This window comes from Mustelus asterias, chromosome 24, assembly GCF_964213995.1.
Source record: "Mustelus asterias chromosome 24, sMusAst1.hap1.1, whole genome shotgun sequence".
In the NCBI taxonomy this organism is placed as follows: Eukaryota; Metazoa; Chordata; class Chondrichthyes; order Carcharhiniformes; family Triakidae; genus Mustelus; species Mustelus asterias.
Genome location: NC_135824.1, coordinates 38,689,700 through 38,709,079, shown reverse-complemented (window position 1 = coordinate 38,709,079; position 19,380 = coordinate 38,689,700). Strand labels below are relative to the sequence as shown.

Sequence of the window (19,380 nt, the reverse complement as noted above, 5' to 3'; positions counted from 1 at the left end):
ACCCCATCCAAAGCCTCCACATCCTTCCTGTAATGTGGTGACCAGAATTGAACTCAATACTCTTAAGTGTGGCTTAACCAAAGTTTTATAAAGCTGCCATATGACATCCTGACTCTTGTACTCAATGCCCTGACCAATAAAGGCAAGCGTGCCATATGCCTTCTTTACCAAAGATTATTTTAACATCCAATTATTTTTAGCCTGGGTTCATATTAAGTGCACATTGTATTCAAAATGCACATTGGTCCATTTAGATCAGAGTAACACTGTGTGTCTTTCAGCTGGATGGAGATGATCGGAGTGATCAGGAGGAGTGCGAAGGGAGCGATGATGAGGACGAGGGGATGAAGAATGGTGCAGGTTCCAAAAACAATCGGGCTGTTAACAGTCACCACACTCACTGAGACCGAGTCCACGTCAGCTCCTGTGACACAGAACAGAAATGGGTGTGGTGATGTGTGTGGAACAAGTGTTGATAATAAATGAGTAATGTGTTGTTATTGGATCCAGAGTAATGTGAGCAATGGCTGCTGCAGTGGGAGTCTCTCCCTGCCGAGTTTCTCAAAATTATTCAAGAAACTGTACAGCAGGGACACCCTCCCCCAAGTGGTCAGCACTGATCTCGGTGCACAGACTGCTGAAGGTTAAACATTATCTGGCCAGCTCACTGCTGGCAGAGTGTAGTTAACACCAGCTTCCTCATTGGCTGAGCATATTTGTAAACTTGGTCGTTAATGTTCAGCTTATTTTAACTGGAACCCCACTGGACTAACATTGTTGCTGTGCTTCATAAGGCATCTTGCAGTGTTCCAGATGAATTCTTGTCCAACACACCCACTTTCCATCACACTCAATGAACACAGAGTCACTGGAGTCCACAGCCCCTCCATCTTAAAACTAACCTCCCAATCAAAGATTTTTTGTGGAAAAATATTAAACAGTCACAAGGTCCTTTTCTTTGTCCAAATTCAGAACTTCTTTGACCTTTATTTTGCTAATACTCATTGCTCCCACCATTATGCAAAACATTCTGAGAGTGACGCTCTGAGCAGGGAGCTGTACTCATATCTTGCAGCCTGTCATTTCCATCCATTCGTTTTAATGTTGGAAATGTCAATATTCGGACTGACATTTCAGACAGAACGACCCAGTGTCAAACCCTAAACCTCCAGTCAGAGACAGAACACACACAGCTGAATTTACAGGGCTGCTGAAGGTGGGAACAGTGGGCCGGGAAGGCGGGGAGAGGTGAATGGTAGAAATATTGGCGCCTAACAGTTAGCTGTAGGACGTTATTCCGGGCACTGCCCATTTAGGGGAGATGAGTGTGAGGCCAGATTGGCTGCCCACCCTCACATGGCAGGCAGGTGGTTAGGCCTGCCAGGGTGGAGGTACACCGAAAGGCTATGCTGGTGAGAGGTTTCACCCGCCCAACCCCAATGGTGGTGTTTTGGCTGCTTTTGCATATTTCTGATAGGTACTTTAAAAAGCAGCTGAGAGATTTCCTTCTCCCTGAGGGGCCCTCCCAGTTTACCTGTAGCTGGGGGTCTCTGATCTGCCTTCCAACTTCGATGGTCCACCTGCCACCCTTTATTAACCGAGAAACCTGGCTGCTTGCCGATTACTGCCTTCCCCGTATAACAACTGGAATTTTATTTTCCTTCCTGATGTGGCTTTCTGACCCATAAACAAACCTGTTCCCACCTCCCTGGTGAAACTTCAGCCTCAAATGTGAAAATACAACGTAGATATTCCTAAAGGTATAAGCTGATTTCAGCAAGAACTTACAAATATTATCAAGCACATTTCACAACCTCCGGACATCCTAAACAAATAGCTGTTGAAGTCAGTGTTGTACTGTCGGAAACTCAGGAATGAACATGCAGAAAGCAAGCTGCAGCAATGCTGATAGTTTAATGGCCAGATAATCAAATTAATTGAGTGATGTCGACTGAAGGAGAAATGTTGGGCAGAACTTCATAGTTAGGGAGGATAATTATTAAAACAACTAAAGTGAATCGGCTGCTAGGGAATTACATGATTTGAGTTATTAAGTGAATGAGCACATCATTGTAAACCTCTGTCTGACATTAATCTGAGATCAGATACTTCGTTGTCTAATTCTGTAAGCGGCCAATTCTCGCCCACAAACATTTAAAACAAGGAGAGACTCAGGAAGAAGATTTTCCCAGAGGAAGGTTGTCAGTGGGTTGGAGCCGCACATCCAACTGTTTATTCAATCCTGCATGCTCCTGCCTCAGGATTGGTCCAGGCAGACTCACAGAAGCCTCTGTGTTTCTCAGGCAGGAGTTGCCAAAGGCTGGGGGGGGGGGGGGGGGTGTCCAAGGAATTAGCTACATCACCAAGCTGAACCCTGCCCCTCCCTGATCCTGTAAGAAGTCTAACCACACCACGTTAAAGTCCAACAGGTTTATTTGGTAGCAAAAGCAAAAGCGTGGCTTTTGCTACCAAATAAACCTGTTGGACTTTAACCTGGTGTTGTTAGACTTCTTATTGTGCTTACCCCAGTCCAACGCCGGCATTTCCACATCATGCCTCCCTGATCCTGACAGGCATGAGCCTCTCTTGCCTCATGGCCTTCCCATTTCACTTACAATAGGAACAGGAGCGATTCAGCTGGAGTTCCACCACCCCTTTGCACCCGCCTCCCGACTCTTATTTACATATGTTTAATATTGTGGGCAACGGGCATGGGTAGTGGAAATGCTCGGGATTTGGTGGCAGAGATTTGATGGGAGATGCATCCTTTTCCAGTCTCCTTGATTCTGGCCCATGCACTGACTGCTTTGGGATGATGATTCAGTGAAACATCATCCTCACTGACTCAAAAGAATCAGATACTTGTCCTGTGGTATTTACTGGGGGACTCTGGCTCAATTGGGGTGGCACAGTGGTTAGCACTGTTGCCTCACAGCATCAGGGACCCGGGTTCGAATCTGGGTGATAACCTGTGGAGTTTGCACATTCTCCCCATGTCTTCGTGGGTTTCCTCTTGGTGCTCTGGTTTCCTCTCCAGTTACAGGGATAGGGCGGAGGTGGGATGCTATTTTGGAGAGTCGGTGCCGACTCGATGGGCCAGATGGCCTCTTTCCGCACTGTAGGGATTCTATGATTAATTCAGTTTAATGTACAATGCTATACTCTCCATGAGCTTCACTCAATCGCAGTATAGCTCATGGGCTCCTGGTCAATGTGGAGGGAGCTATGCTGAGTACTGAAAAAACACTGGTCCAAATTTACCCCAATGTTCAGTTCTTGTATTTAATTTCTTTATTTTTAAAATTTAAAGTTAAACTTTGCATTAAATTCCCAGCAATGATTCGTTTTAAGTAAATATTTATCCCTCAATCAATATCCGACAAAGTACATGGTCTGGTCATTTATCAAATTGCTGTTTGTGGGATCCTGCTGTGTACAAATTGGCTGCTGTGTTTCCCTGCATTACAACCGTGACTCCAGTTTAAAGCATCTTAACTGGCTGTAAATCAATTTGGGAGGACAGGAGGTTATGGAAAGTGCTATACAAATGCAAGTCTTTTCTCATTTAATTTGAAACAAGTCTTCTGTTCGACTACAGTGAACTGTTTTACTGCGCCTGGCCTAAGATATAAAGCGCTGTCCAACATTATGTGGATTGGCTATTCATCCTGAACTCCTACTCACTAAGCAGATCACAAATGTATTGCGATTCATTCGGTGACTCAGGACTCAAATCCAAACATATTAAACTGAATCCATTCACGTGGACCATGTATAACAGTGCAACACATAACAAATCAAATCTACAAATGTAGAAACTATGATCATCTTCCCTTGTGTAAACTAATTTCTATTTATTTTACAATAACAGAAATCTAGTGAACTTACTCTCACTATTCCCAGTTAGACCTACTGGTGTTCTGTTACACTGCAGTATGGCAACCAATGCTCTGTTACTCTGGACTCTTTACTCATCCCTATTATTTAACAGGCAATGGCCACTACATGTGCTTTATTTGAGACAAGTTTCTTTTTCAGTGTTGGTGGGTTTAATGGGAATTCTGATGGATTAGCAGTGCTGCATGGGCACCATCTGGTATCTCGTGCAGAACACTAATTTGGAATAATTCCCTGGAATTTCATTCCTTTGAGCTCTCCTATCCCAATCAGACTTCTTTTCTCAACCTGGAAAGTGGGATGGATTCAGGCCGAAGCTCTCTGTGCATCAGCCAATAGGAAATGATACATTGGAGCAAACAGGAAGACTCCTCCGTAAACCACTACCCTCCCCCTCCATCCCGGCGTGGAATGTTCCAGCATAGCCCAAAGCCAGAAAATCCCACACCAAGTTCTGCACTTGTGTTGTTATTCAAACCTTAGACAGTCAATCCAACGAAATCCAGAGCAACTAATTACTAAGGAGTAGTGCAGAGAGGGGTTCAGTCCAGCTACTGTGAGCTTTGTGCAAATGCATACTGTGTTTACCTGGAATTAATGCACAATCATTCTCAAACACCTTCCTCATGATTGAGGGTCCCACACTTTAATTTGGGGGTGGTCTCTGAGTGTGAAGATACTGTGTCCACAGAACTCATTAAGGAGCAGTATCTGATTCAGTCTGGGTTTAGAAAAATCAGTGCTGTCATCTTAAAGCACAATGACTGTTTCCAGCGGTTACACTGACCACCAAGTCAGAACCTGTAAAGTTAAAAAAGTAACAATGATGGGCAGCATTGGGGGAGCTGTGAGAGCAAAATCAAACAGAGCCAAGCATCAAAATATTTATTTAAAGTTTCTTTTGGATGCTACAATTTTATTCAGAAATAGTAACTGAGGGGCACAGATTTGCTTCGAGGAGCACCCTAAAGTCGTGTCCCTCAGTCAGACTGAATGCCCTCAGTTATAATCCACACAGTTCTCCTGTATCCACAATAATGTCTAACTTTGCATTTTGGGCCTGAGCTGTGTCAGGATATGGATGACATTGTGAGCCAATGAATTCAGTAGTTGAACGATGGCCACTTTAACTGGTTGTGACCTGAACCTTGGCCATCACATGCAGTGGCTGCATTAGGAGCTATCAGAGCTCGTGGCTGGACAAGGGGTGATGTTCTAACTAGTAGAGTGTGTGTGTCCCATTGCCCAAGTCTGTGACATGTCCCAGCACTGAGTGAAGCCCTCTTACCAGCAGCAGGAAGCCAGGCTAAGCCCCTTCTGATAAGTTACTCAGTACCAGTATCACCCATTAATGCAACAAAGTAATGTAACCAGAAATCTCTAATGTTTTTATATTTTACTGAATAAATGTGGTTTTATTCTTTCATTCTCATCATGTTTATATTTAGGTAAACAAAGAAATCTAAATATTTGAATATGTATTCTACTTTTGAAAATGTGAATAATAAAATTATAGTAATTTTCAATCTTGTTTATAATAAAACATTTATCAGATTATTATTGTGGTATTTATCATAGACTGTAGTGGCAGTGATTCATTTGAGGTTCAGCAGACTCTGGGATTGTACCTGTAACATTAACTATCTCTCTGCACACAAGCATCCTATCTGCTACATTTTCGATCTCACACTCCTCGAGTATGTCACTGACATTCTGATACATGTGGCTGGTAGATGAAGTGGCAAATCTCCTACAACACAATCCAATTTATTCCAAAGAACCCAACCAAAAGTAGCACCAATTGGCTGTGAATATGAGGGTGTGTAAGTATTATTGCATGTTTGTGAGTGTGTGTAAGAGTGAGAGCATGTGTATATGTACGAGTGTGAATATGAGTGTATTGTGAATCTGTAAGAATGAGTATGAGTGTGTGAAAGAGTATGAGTGAGTGTGTGTGTAAAAGTGTGAGTATGAGTGTGTGTGTGTGTAAAAGTGTGAGTATGAGTGTGTGTATAAGAGTGTGAGCATGAGTGAGAGTATAGTCCCAATATAGATGTTTGGGAAAGTAAGCTCCCCAATATCACCACCCGATAGTTCTTGCACATCACTGCAATTTTCCTGCAGACTTCTTCCTCTATCTCTATTTTAATCCCCAGTCATTTTTTTTTGCCTCTCAGCTCAAACAAAATGAATTCTGGCAATACCCCACCAAGAATAACCTCTTTCCAACTTTACAATATCTTCCCTGAGCAGGACTGCCACCCCTTCCCACCCCCCTCTCCCCACATCTTTTCTAAACACCTTGTAACCTTGAATATTAAGCACCAACCCTCACTATTTTGAAGCCACATTTCCATTATTCCCACTACATCATATCCCCATAGAGCTATTCACATATTGTGCATTTTTATTAACACATTGTAAACCGTTTTTTATTATTCTTTCTCAGGACATGGGCATTGCTAGCTAGTCCAGCGTTTATTGCCCATCCCTAATTGTCCTTGAGATGGTGGTGGAGAACTGCCTTCTTGAACTGCTACAGTCCATGTGGTGCAGGTACACCCACAGTGCTGATGGAGAGAGAGTTCCAGGATTTTGACCCAGCAACAGTGAAGGAATGACAATATATTTTCAAGTCAGGATGGTGTGTGTATTGGAGGGGAACTTGAGGTGATGGTATTCTCATGTGTTTGCTGCCCTTGTCCTTCTAGATAGCAGAGATAGTGGGTTTGGGAGGTGCTGTCTAAGGAGGTGTGGTGAGTTGCAGCACTACATCAACTGTGTGTCAGTGGTGGAGGGCATGAATGTTTAAGGTGGTGGATGGTGTGCTAATTAAGAGGGCTGCTTTGTCCTGGATGGTATTGAGCTTCTTGAGTGTTGTTGGAGCTGCATGCATCCAGGCAAGTGGAGAGTATTCCATCACATTCTTGACTTGTATCTTGTGTATGAATTTGGGGACAGAAGTCGCACAACACCAGGTTAAAGTCCAACAGGTTTATTTGGAACCACGAGCTTTCAGAGCGCTGCTCCTTCATCAGGTGAATGGAGAGGTAGGTTTCACAAACACGGCATATATAAACAAAGATACAATTGCAAGATAATGGTTGAAATGCAAGTCTTTTCAGGTAATCAAGTCTTTACAGGCACAGGCAGTGCAAATGTAGAGAGGATAATCACAGGTTAAAGAGGTGTGAATTGTCTCAAGCCATGACACCACACAACCATGCCACAACAACCTCTGGAAGATGTGTTGGATCATCGACATGGATACCACCATCACACATGGGATCACCATCCACCAGGTGCGACTCGGCCAGTGTTGTCTACTTCATACACTGCAGGAAAGGAAGTCCCAAGGCATGGTACATCGGCGAGACCATCCAGATGCTATGACAATGGATGAACGGACACGGACGACAATCGCCAGGCAGGAGTGTTCCAGTCGAGGAACACTTCAGCAGTCACGGGCATTCAGCCTCCGATCTTTGGGGAAACGTTCTCCAAGGCGTCCTTCAAGACACACGCCAACACAAAATCGCTGAGCAGAAACTGATAGCCAAGTTCCGCACACATGAGGACGGCCTCAACCGGGATCTTGGGTTCATGTCACACTATCTGTAACCCCCCACCATTTGGCCTGGGCTTGCAAAATCCTACTAACTGTCCTGGTTTGAGACAATTCACACCTCTTTAACCTGTCAATATCCCTTCTCTGCCTTCCCTGCCTAACACGCCTTCCCTGCCTAACATGCCTTCCCTGCCTAACACGCCTTCCCTGCCTAACACGCCTTCCCTGCCTAACACGCCTTCCCTGCCTAACACATCTTCCCTGCCCAACACGCCTTCCCTGCCTAACATGCCCCTTTCCAAAGGTTTGTGTCCCTCCCGACTCTAGCATTGAAGTCACCGAGGAGAATTAGCTTGTCTCATTTTGGGGTACAGGACAGCAATTGGTTGAGGCTGGAGTATCATAGAATTCCTACAGCCCAGAAGTAGGCCATTTGGCCCATTGAGCCTGCACAATCCCACCAAGGCCTTATCCCTGTAACCCCTGTATTTACACTGCTAGTCCCCCAACATCAAGGGGCAATTTAGCATGGCCAATCCATCTAACCCTCTTTCAATCCATCTTTGGACTGGGGGAGGAAACCAGAACACCCAGAGGAAACCCACGCAGACGTGGGGAGAACGTGCAAACTCCACACAGATAGTGACGAAAGTCAAGAATCGAACCCGGGTCCTTGGCGCTGTGAGGCAGCAGTGCTAACTACTGTGGAGTAAAATGCCTCTTTTGTCTCGTCTGTTTGTCTAGGGTTGGGGCGTTGGCCATGGTGTCTGTGACGTACTTCTTCTGGGGCAAGGTTAGCCATAGGGTCATGAGGCGTTTGCTCACCTTGCAAGGTGGGGTGGGGGTGGAGGTGGGGCTGGGGGGGGGGGGCGGGGGGGAGTCATTGAGACGTCCGACCAATTCGTTTTTTATCGCAAAGCAGACCCCGTGGAGACGATGTTCTTCTGCCTTGCCATTCCAGAATGTACCGTCACTCTATTCTTTAAGCTGGCCTCCTCCTGCCAGTTCTATCTCACTCAGGGCTGTGTCAATGTTTTGATGCCGGAGTTCCCGGGCTATGATGACAATGCGACGTTCAGCTCCTTTGCTGTTAAGGTTGTCCATAAGGGTCCTGACTTTCCACATCCTGACATTCATCTGGCTATGGTGGGGTTGGGGTGGAAGATGCCTGTACGTGAATTTTTTAAAATGTGGGGTGCTCGTTGCACACTAACCACCGCATGGTCCCAGCGGAGCGAGGTCTTGGCCCAGAGACAAGGAAATCCAAGATGACCAGAGACCAGGCTCTGCTGTAGGACAAACACACGTCATCCAATCACCTGCTTGCTTGTCAGTGTAGGCACTTATCAAGGGTGATGTCATTTTCCCTCTCTCTCTTGTACCTTGTAGTCCCTCCCTACCCTCTCACCCCTGCCGCTGCTGCTCCCCTCGCCCTACCGCTGCTCCCCTTGCCCCTGCCCCTGCTGCTCCCCTCCCCCCACTGCTGTTCTCGCTGCTCTTCTCACAAAGGCCTTCGATGCTGTCAATTGTGGGACGTCCTCAAATTCGAAATTCCTCACCATTCTCGGTTGCTCCACGATGATATGCAAACCATGATCCCTACCAACAGAACCACCACAGACCCAATATGTGTGAAAAGTGGGGTCATACAGGGCTGCGTCATTGCACCAACCCTCTTCTCCATCTTCCTTGCAGCAACACTCCACCCCATCACCCTGAAGCTGCCCGCTGGAGTGGAGTTAACCTACCGGACAAGTGGGAAACTGTTCAACCTTCGACACCTCCAGAACCAAGACCACCCCAGCTTCTGTCATCGAGCTGCAGTCTGCAGACAACGCCCCGTGTGTGCGCACACTCAGAGGCCGAACTACAAACCATCATTGACACATCCACTGAGGCATTTGAGAGAATGGGCCTCAGACTAAAACTTTGGAAAACAAAGGGCGGGATTTTCTGGCTGCGCTCGCCCCAAAACTGGAAAATCCCGCCTGAGGTCTGTGAACCTTTGCATGATCCGCCCCTTGCCCGCTACAATTCCCATGGCGGGCGGGACAGGAAAACTCACCCAAAGGTTTTCTATCAGCCCGCTGCCCCCTGACCATCAAGATCCATGGTGAGCCCCTGGACAATGTGAACCATTTCCCAGACCTCGGGAGCCTCCTCTTGACGTGAGCAGAGATCAACAATGAAACCCAACATCAACTCCAATGCGTCAGTGCAGTCTTCGGACGCCTGAGGAACAGAGTGCTTGAAGATCAAGATCTCAAATCCAGCACCAAGCTCATGGTCTACAGAGCAGCCGTTTGTCCCCGCCCTCCTGTATGTGTCAGAAACGTGTAGAACAGACAGCTTAAATCCCTGGAGAGATATCACCAATGTTGCGTCTGCAAAATCCTGCAAATCCACTGGTAGGATAGGTGTACCAATGTAAGCGTCCTCGGCCAGGCTGATGTCCCCAGCATCAAGGACTGGTCACGCTCGACCGGCTGCAATGGACGGTCCACATTCTCTGCTTGCCTGACACAAGACTCTCGAAACAAAGTGTTTTACTCCGAGCTCCGAAATGGCAAGTGATCACTAGGAGGGCAGAGGAAAGGACAAGGATACTCTGAAAGTCTCCCTAAATATATGCAACATCCACATCGACACGTGGGAATCGCTTGCCTCAGAACACACAAAGTGGAGAAGAAGCATCCGCGGAGGCACCGATCATCCTGAGCGTCACCGGGTGGAGCACACGGAGGCAAAGTGTAAACAGCAGAAACAGAGAGCAGAATCCAGAGTGTCCCACCCACCGACCTCATCAAACACCAACTCCCAAACCTGTGACACAGTCTGCGGCTCCAGGATTGGACTATTCAGCCACCGCAGAAGCCACCTCCCTGGAGTGGAAGCAAGTCATCCTTTACCCTGAGGGACTGCCAAAGAAGAAGGAGAAATGTATTGTTTAAAACCTGAGGGACAAAATAGAACTTACTCATTGACCAGATACTCACCAACCTGCTAGCTCATTTCCATGTAGTAGAAGCACTTCTTACAGGGTGAGGAAGATAGAAAAAGAAAGTGAACAGCTCTTTCCCCAAACTGCCCCACTCACCAAACTCCCAAGTCTGCACTGACTTTGCCTGGGCTGCACTAAAGAACCCTGAATTTATAGGAAACTGAACTGGGACTACAGAGATTCAACCTGTTAGGTAATTAACTGCTGAACTTCACAGCTATGATCAAGGAAGCAGTTTGAGCCCAGGGAGGTGCCACGGGCCTAGTTTAAGTGTGTGAGGTTAAACACTGTGGTTAGCACCTGAGTCAAAGTTCTCCTAATGCCGCTGATCATACGATTTAAGTCTGAGTTGCAATCACCTCCTTTTGCCTTCCAAAGATCGGGCCATGCAAGAAATTGGTCACATAAACCAGGCTGTCAGATTTCACCAACTATTTCCAGCACCAGGGAGGATGGAGCTGCTGGAGAAATCCCATGAAATTGGGCCGAAAACACTAAACAGAAGTGAGGAAACCTCCAGCTTCACACCTGTTATCCCCATCACTCCTCAACGTGAGTGGGAGTCACTCCAGGGACCCTGTGGAATGGCATCGTAAACATTGTTGTGAAATTTGCTGCGAGAGGCACTTCAGGAAATCCTCAACACGTTCTGCCCATCCGAAGCACCATTCCCCGAAGTTGTGAAATGTTCTGAGTTAAATGGGTGTTAATGGGAACAAATTGTGAATTTAAGAGGGGAGCTGTTTTCACAGAAAAATGAAACTGAAAATTCCGCCAAGACTTTATCAACATAAAAAAGTTGGAGATTTGCTGATTTTTCAGATAGCGCAAACTATGGAAAATAATGAAGAAATGATGATCATGATTCCCCCTTTCATCTGTTCCATTCCTCATGGTTGACTGTTCTTTCAATCACAAAGCCTTTCATTTCTTCAGCTTGCTAAGTGCCATAACTGCCGTCTTCTCCAGAAATGGAACATTCCTGCGGAGGGAGTATTTTTCTTTCATTAGTGGAAGATGAAACTGTTCAATGTGCAGAGTTTGTAATTTATTCAGAGCCAACAATCACAGAGGCCTGATTCACCATTTTGTTTTGCACGTACAACAGCTCCAACTCCCTGTCGGTCGATAGAAATTCAAGTGAACACAAAGTAGTATGCTGGGATCGATCCTGGTTTTGTGAGGGGCATAAAACAAGTGAGAATGAATCGACCGCCTGTTTTAATCCTCTCCCCATTTCTATTTGAATTGCAAATGCATGGAACAGTTTATGGCAGTAATGGTTACTGCAGCTCGTAACACATTGTGGCCATTCCTTTGCTGTTGTCTTTGGTATGTTCAGCTCTGAACCTTACCACTCAGCACAGAAATCTGGATCAGTGATCTCCATCAATCATCAAGAGGTTGGTATGGCAGCCATCAGCAGTGAAAATGAAACATGTTGTCCAATTTGTGAGATGCTGCAGAGCATGGGGACCTTGCTCTGTACATTGTAGTTGCTTGTTTAATTATTTTTTCCATGTGTTTAGCTCGAAAATTCCTCTACGACTTGTTGGAACACTGAGCAAAGTAAACATGACATTTCTCATCACCAGACAGATATTCCCCTGGCCTAGGGTCAATTTAGCATGGCCAGTCCACCTAACTCGCACATCTTTGGACTGTGGGAGGAAACCGGAGCACCCGGAGGAAACCCGCGCAAACACGGGGAGAATGTGCAAACTCCACACAGACAGTGACCCAAGGCTGGAATTGAATCCGGGTCCCTGGCGCCATGAGGCAGCAATGCTAACCACTGTGCCACCGTGCCGCTCCGAAATCTCACCCTCCTTGCCAGTAAAATTCTGCAAAGCCCCTCCAGGGTTAGTTACTCGACTTTTTGCAGCATCCAGAATTTTCTCAGATTTCTAAAACACTTGATAAGATGTAGCAACCAGCAGGATGCTGCAAATTCCTGTTCTCTCATTTCAGCATCCAATCACAGCACAAGTACCACCCATAAAAACCCTAGTGATATTTCAGTCAGTTTCAGTGGGGAATATGGAGACCAGCGATTGGTTCCAGTTGGGGCACTTGTTCATGTTTACATCTCATCAGCATTGGCCCTTTGAGATTATGTCCCATTGTGTTCCATGCTGGGTATGTTTCTTTAAAAAGAAATAATAAATATGATGGATAGGAGGCTTTAGCCAAGAGGGGAAACCTGAAATACCAATGCTTCTTTCACTGGGAAAAAGGTTAACGGATCTAATAGAGAACTGAGGCATTTTGGTAAATTGGAGAAAATAATTTTCATTGGTTGGTCAGCTGGTAACTGGATGGAGATCACCTGAGGATCCTGGACCGGGGAGCGGCGCGGGCTTGGAGGGCCGAAGGGCCTGTTCCTGTGCTGTATTGTTCTTTGTTCTTTGTTTGATAGGAGAAGTCCCTTTACACAAAGGTGGAAATGCCCGGGGGGGACCCTCCTTATCCCCGATTCTCGGAGGGCCTCGATTATGCCCCCTTCACGCCAGTGGAGTCAGACCGCCAGCTCCCCGTAAGTGGGGAGCTATTGTAAACCCCGCTGGAGTAAACCACTCCTGGCAGGGGTGGGCGGGGTGCGGGAGGAGGCTAGTGGGCCGGAACCCGCTAATGATATTCAAATACATTAAAATCTCAATTTGAATAATTTATACAGCTCCATGCCGATTCCAGCGTGGAGCTGACTGCGGGCTGGGAGAATCGCCCCCTGGGTGTTTCAAAGGTGATGTTGTCTGCCACAAATTGTTGAAGTAATTTATAAATGCCTTTAAAAGGTGATTTCTGAGCAGGAGAATGGGAATGGAATGGGTTACTCACATCAGAGGAAAACATCAGCACAGACCAAAAAACTATTTCTGTGTTGAAATAATCCGTGGCTGAGAATTTCCGCGTAACAGAGTTTCTGCCACATTTCCAACAATATTTAAGTTGCTCCAGCACGAAGGACATTGCCAGCCTCTGATTCTATAATTCTAGAATTGAATTCAGTTTGTGAGCAGTAACATTATTAAAGAAGGGTGTGAGGTGAGGGCAGGAAAAGTTGGTTGGATTTGGTAACTGCTGTGAAGAGCTAGCTCGCTTTGCTCAATTTTAAAGTTCCCAGAACATCAACACGATGTTGCATCAGGCACTCTCACCTCATGGTCAGTTCTCTGGTTTGTCCTCCCATTGGTGGGTGTGGAGAGCTTGGAAAATGTTCTCTGGCGTTTTAAAGCAGGTTTGAAGTAGAGCGTTCCATCGCAAAGCATAGAAATGTAGAAAGGGCTGGATGAGGAAAGATCATCTATCTTGCTGACTACCATCCTGACAGTTACATGACACACTGATAATAGAGTTGTTCGTTAATAATTGCAATCAGTCTGTACCAGTCAGTCTACAACAGACCAAGGGTTGATAAATCTCCTGGTGGTGTTGAGAATAACATTCTGTGATGTTGCCTTGGTAAGGTGTTGCATTGCCATTTCATTTCAGCTTTAACTTTATCTATACAAGCAACATGTTTAAGATCTACCATTACAGTATTATCTTGTCAAAATTGTCCATTCCACTGGTGGAAAAGGTGAGAAAGCACTAGAACAAGAAATGGGAGCAAAGTGGACAAAAATATTAATAGAATCTCATGTCTTTACTCTGGGATATGTAAACTGCTGCTCAGTAAAGATTTATTAACCCTCTGCATGTGACCAGAAAGCAGTCTCTTGATTTTGGGAACTGCACTTCCAATGCGCAATAGAAATAATATGCAGAAGTATAGGAGCGTGGAGCATCGAGTCTGCTCCATCATTCAATGAGATCATGACAGATCTTATCTTATCTGATAATCTTCAACTTCACTTTCCCACCATATCCCCATAACCCTTGATTGCCTTACTGATTAAAAATCTGTCTATCTCAGTCTTGAACAGATTTAATAACCCAGCCTCTAGAGCCTTCTGTGGTAAATAATTCCACAGATTCACTACCCTCAGAGAGAAGAAATTCCTCCTCAACTCCATCTTAAATGGGCGACCCCTTACTCTGAGATAATGCTCTCTGGCCCTAGACTCTCCCACAAGGGAAACAACCTCTCAGCATCTACTCTGTCCAGCCCCCTGAGTCATAGAGTCATAAAATCCCGACAGTGCAGAATGAGGCCATTTGGCCCATTGAGCCTGCACTGACAACAATCCCACCCAGGCTCTATCTCTGTAACCCCACACATTTACCCTGCTAGTCCCCCTGACACTAAGGGGCAATTTAGCATGGCCAATCAACCTAACCCGCACATCTTTGGAGTGTGGGAAGAAACCGGAGCATCCGGAGGAACATAGAACATTACACCGCAGTACAGGCCCTTCGGCCCTTGATATTGCGCCGACCTGTGAAACCAATCTAAAGCCCATCTAACCTTCACTATTCCACTATCATCCGTATGTTTATCCAATGACCATTTAAATGCCCTTAATGTTGGCGAGTCCACTACTGTTGCAGGCAGGGCATTCCACGCCCTTACTACTCTCTGAGTGAAGGACCTACCTCTGACATCTGTCCTATATCTATCACTCCTCAATTTAAAGCTATGTCTCCTCGTGCTAGCCATCACCATCCGAAGAAAAAGGCTCTCACTATCCACCCTATCTAATCCTCTGATCATCTTATATGCCTCTATTAAGTCACCTCTTAACCTTCTTCTCTCTAACGAAAACAGCCTCAAGTCCCTCAGCCTTTCCTCATAAGAGGTGCCAACTAGAGAGGATGCGATATTGGATCTCCTATTGGGAAATGAGTTAGGGCAGGTGATGGATGTGAGTGTGAGGGAACACTTTGGATCCAGTGATCATAATGCCATTAGTTTCAACCTGATCGTGGATAAGGATAGATCTGGTCCTCGGGTTGAAGTTCTGAACTGGAAAAAGGCCAAATTTGATGAAATGAGAAGGGATCTGGGAAGTGTGGATTGGCACAGGCTGTTCTCTGGTAAGGATGTAAATGGAAAGTGGGAGGCCTTCAAAGGAGAAATTTTGAGAGTGCAGAGTTTGTATGTTCCTGTCAGGATTAAAGGCAAAGTAAATAGGAATAAGGAACCTTGGTTCTCGAGAGAGATTGTAACACTGATTAAGAGGAAGAGAGAGTTGTATGAAATGTACAGGCAGCAAGGAACACATCAGATGCTCGAGGAGTATAAAAAGTGCAAGAAGCTACTTAAGAGGGAAATCAGGAGGGCTAAAAGAAGACATGAGGTTGCTTTGGCAGACAGAGTGAAGGAAAATCCAAAGAGCTTCTATAGGTATGTTAGGAGCAAAAGGATAGTGAGGGATAAAATTGGTCTTCTTGAAGACCAGAGTGGTACACTGTGTATGGAACCAAAAGAGATGGGGGAGATACTAAATGGTTTTTTTGCATCTGTATTTACTGAGGAAACGGGCATGGAGTCTACGGAAATAGGGCAAACTGGTAGGGAGGCCATGGAACCTTTACAGATTAAAGGGGAGGAGGTGCTCGCTGTCTTGAGGCAAATCAGAGTGGATAAATCCCCAGGACCGGACAGGGTATTCCCACGGACCTTGAGGGAAGCTAGTGTTGAACTTGCAGGGGCCCTGGCAGACATATTTAAAATGTCAGTATTCACGGGGGAGGTGCCGGATGATTGGAGGGTGGCTCATGTTGTTCCGTTGTTTAAAAAAGGTTCCAAAAGAAATCCGGGAAATTATCGGCCAGTAAGTTTGACGTCGGTGGTGGGCAAGTTATTGGAAGGTGTGATAAGGGATAGGATCTACAAATATTTGGATAGACAGGGACTTATTAGGGAGAGTCAACATGGCTTTGTGCGTGGTAGGTCATGTTTGACCAAACTATTAGAGTTTTTCGAGGAGGTTACCAGGAAAGTGGATGAAGGGAAGGCGGTGGATGTTGTCTACCTGGATTTCAGCAAGGCCTTTGACAAAGTCCCTCATGGGAGGTTAGTTAGGAAGGTTCAATCGCTGGGTATACATGGGGAGGTAGTAAATTGGATAAGACACTGGCTCAATGGAAGAAGCCAGAGAGTGGTTGTGGAGGATTGCTTCTCTGAGTGGAGGCCTGTGACTAGTGGTGTGCCGCAGGGATCGGTGTTGGGTCCATTGTTGTTTGTCATCTATATCAATGATCTGGATGATAATGTGGTAAATTGGTTCAGCAAGTTTGCTGATGATACAAAGATTGGAGGTGTAGTGGACAGTGAGGAAGGTTTTCAAAGCTTGCAGAGGGATTTGGACCAACTAGAAAAATGGGCTGAAAAATGGCAAATGGAATTTAACGCAGACAAGTGTGAGATATTGCACTTTGGAAGGACAAACCAAAGAAGAACGTACTCGGTAAATGGTAGGACTCTGAAGAGTGCAGTTGAACAGAGGGATCTGGGAATACAGGTACAGAGTTCCCTAAAAGTGACGTCACAGGTGGATAGGGTCGTAAAGAGTGCCTTTGGTACATTGGCCTTTATAAATCGGAGTATCGAGTATAAAAGTTGGAGTGTTATGGTAAGGTTATATAAGGCATTGGTGAGGCCGAATTTGGAGTATTGTGTACAGTTTTGGTCACCTAGTTACAGGAAGGATGTAAATAAGATTGAAAGAGTGCAGAGAAGGTTCACAAGGATGTTGCCGGGACTTGAGAAGCTGAGTTACAGAGAGAGATTGAATAGGTTGGGACTTTATTCCCTGGAGCGTAGAAGATTGAGGGGAGCTTTGATAGAGGTGTCTAAGATTTTGATGGGTATAGATAGAGTGAATGCAAGCAGGCTTTTTCCGCTGAGGCTAGGGGAGAAAAAAACCAGAGGGCATGGGTTAAGGGTGAAAGGAGAAAAGTTTAAAGGGAATATTAGGGGGGGCTTCTTCACGCAGAGAGTGGTGGGAGTGTGGAATGAGCTGCCGGATAAAGTGGTAAATGCGGGGTCACTTTTAACATTTAAGAAAAACTTGGACGGGTTCATGGATGAGAGGGGTGTGGAGGGATATGGTCCAAGTGCAGGTCAGTGGGACTAGGCATAAAATGGTTCGGCACAGACAAGAAGGGCCAAAAGGCCTGTTTCTGAGCTGTAATTTTCTATGGTTCTATAGTTCTATAAGACCTTCCCACCATACCAGGCAACATCCTGGTAAATCTCCTCTGCACCCTTTCCAATGCTTCCACATTTTTCCTATAATGCGGCGACCAGAACTGTACGCAGTACTCCAAGTGCGGCCGCACCAGAGTTTTGTATAGCTGCAACATGACCTCATGGTTCCGAAACTCAATCCCTCTACCAATAAATGCTAACACACTGTACGCCTTCTTAACAACCCTATCAACCTGGGTGCCAACTTTCAGGGATCTATGCACATGGACACCGAGATCTCTCTGCTCATCCACACTACCAAGTATCTTACCATTAGCCCAGTACTCTGTATTCCTGTTACTTCTTCCAAAGTGAATCACCTCACACTTTTCCGCATTAAACTCCATTTGCCACCTCTCAGCCCAGCTCTGCAGCTTATCTATGTCCCTCTGTAACGTGCAACATCCTTCCGCACTGTCCACAACTCCACCGACTTTAGTGTCATCCGCAAATTTACTAACCCATCTTTCTATGCCCTCATCCAGGTCATTTATAAAAATGACAAACAGCAGTGGCCCCAAAACAGATTCTTGCGGTACACCACTAGTAACTGAACTCCAGGATGAACATTTCCCATCAATCACCACCCTCTGTCTTCTTACAGCTAGCCAATTTCTGATCCAAACAGCTAAATCACCCTCAATCCCATGCCTCCGTATCTTCAGCAATAGCTTACCGTGGGGAACCTTATCAAATGCTTTACTGAAATCCATATACACCACATCAACTGCTTTACCCTCATCCACCTCTTTGGTCACCTTCTCAAAGAACTCAATAAGGTTTGTGAGGCACGACCTACCTTTCACAAAACCGTGTTGACTATCCCTAATCAAATTATTCCTTTCTAGATGATTATAAATCCTATCTCTTATAATCCTTTCCAAAACTTTGCCCACAACAGAAGGCTCACTGCTCTATAATTACCAGGGTTGTCTCTACTCCCCTTCTTGAACAAGGGGACAACATTTGCTATCCTCCAGTCTTCTGGCACTATTCCTGTAGACAATGACGACATAAAGATCAAAGCCAAAGGCTCTGCAATCTCCTCCCTAGCCTCCCAGAGAATCCTAGTATAAATCCCATCTGGCCCAGGGGACTTATCTATTTTCACACTTTCCAGAATTGCTAACACCTCCTCCTTATGAACCTCAATCCCATCTAGTCTAATAGCCTGTATCTCAGTATTCTCGACAAGATTGTCTTTTTCCTGTGTGAATACTGATGAAAAATATTCATTTAGCGCCTCTCCTATCTCTTCGGACTCCATGCACAACTTCCCACTACTGTCCTTGACTGGCCCTAATCTTACCCTAGTCATTCTTTTATTCCTGACATATCTATAGAAAGCTTTAGGGTTTCCCTTGATCCTATCTGCCAAAGACTTCTCATGTCCTCTCCTGGCTCTTCTTAGCTCTCTTTTTAGGTCCTTCCTGGCTAACTTGTAACTCTCAAGCGCCCTAACCGAGCCTTCAGTTCTCATCTTTACAAAAGTCTCCTTCTTCCTCTTCACAAGAGATTCAACTTCTTTAGTAAACCACGGTTCCCTCGCTCGACCACTTCCTCCCTGCCGGACAGGTACATACTTATCAAGGGCACGCAGTAGCTGTTCCTTGAACAAGCTCCACATTTCAATTGTGCCCATCCCCTGCAGTTTCCTTCCACATCCTATGCATCCCAAATCTCGCCTAATCGCATCATAATTTCCTTTCCCCCAGCTATAACTCTTGCCCTGCGGTATATACCTATCCCTTTCCATTGCTAAAGTAAACGTAACCAAAT

General features: G+C 45.6%; 1 protein-coding gene across 2 annotated transcripts in view; it reads left to right on the top strand.

The window, feature by feature from the left end:
* The window catches only part of cers3a (ceramide synthase 3a), a 106,602-nt gene extending 101,155 nt beyond the window's left edge, over positions 1-5,447 (top strand). For both annotated transcript variants that reach the window (XM_078241592.1, XM_078241594.1), the window contains exon 11: positions 282-5,447. In XM_078241592.1, the coding sequence (XP_078097718.1) occupies positions 282-404 (123 nt within the window). In that variant the 3' untranslated portion in view covers positions 405-5,447. The remainder of the gene's footprint in view (positions 1-281) is intronic.
* The last annotated feature ends 13,933 nt before the right edge of the window (positions 5,448-19,380 follow it).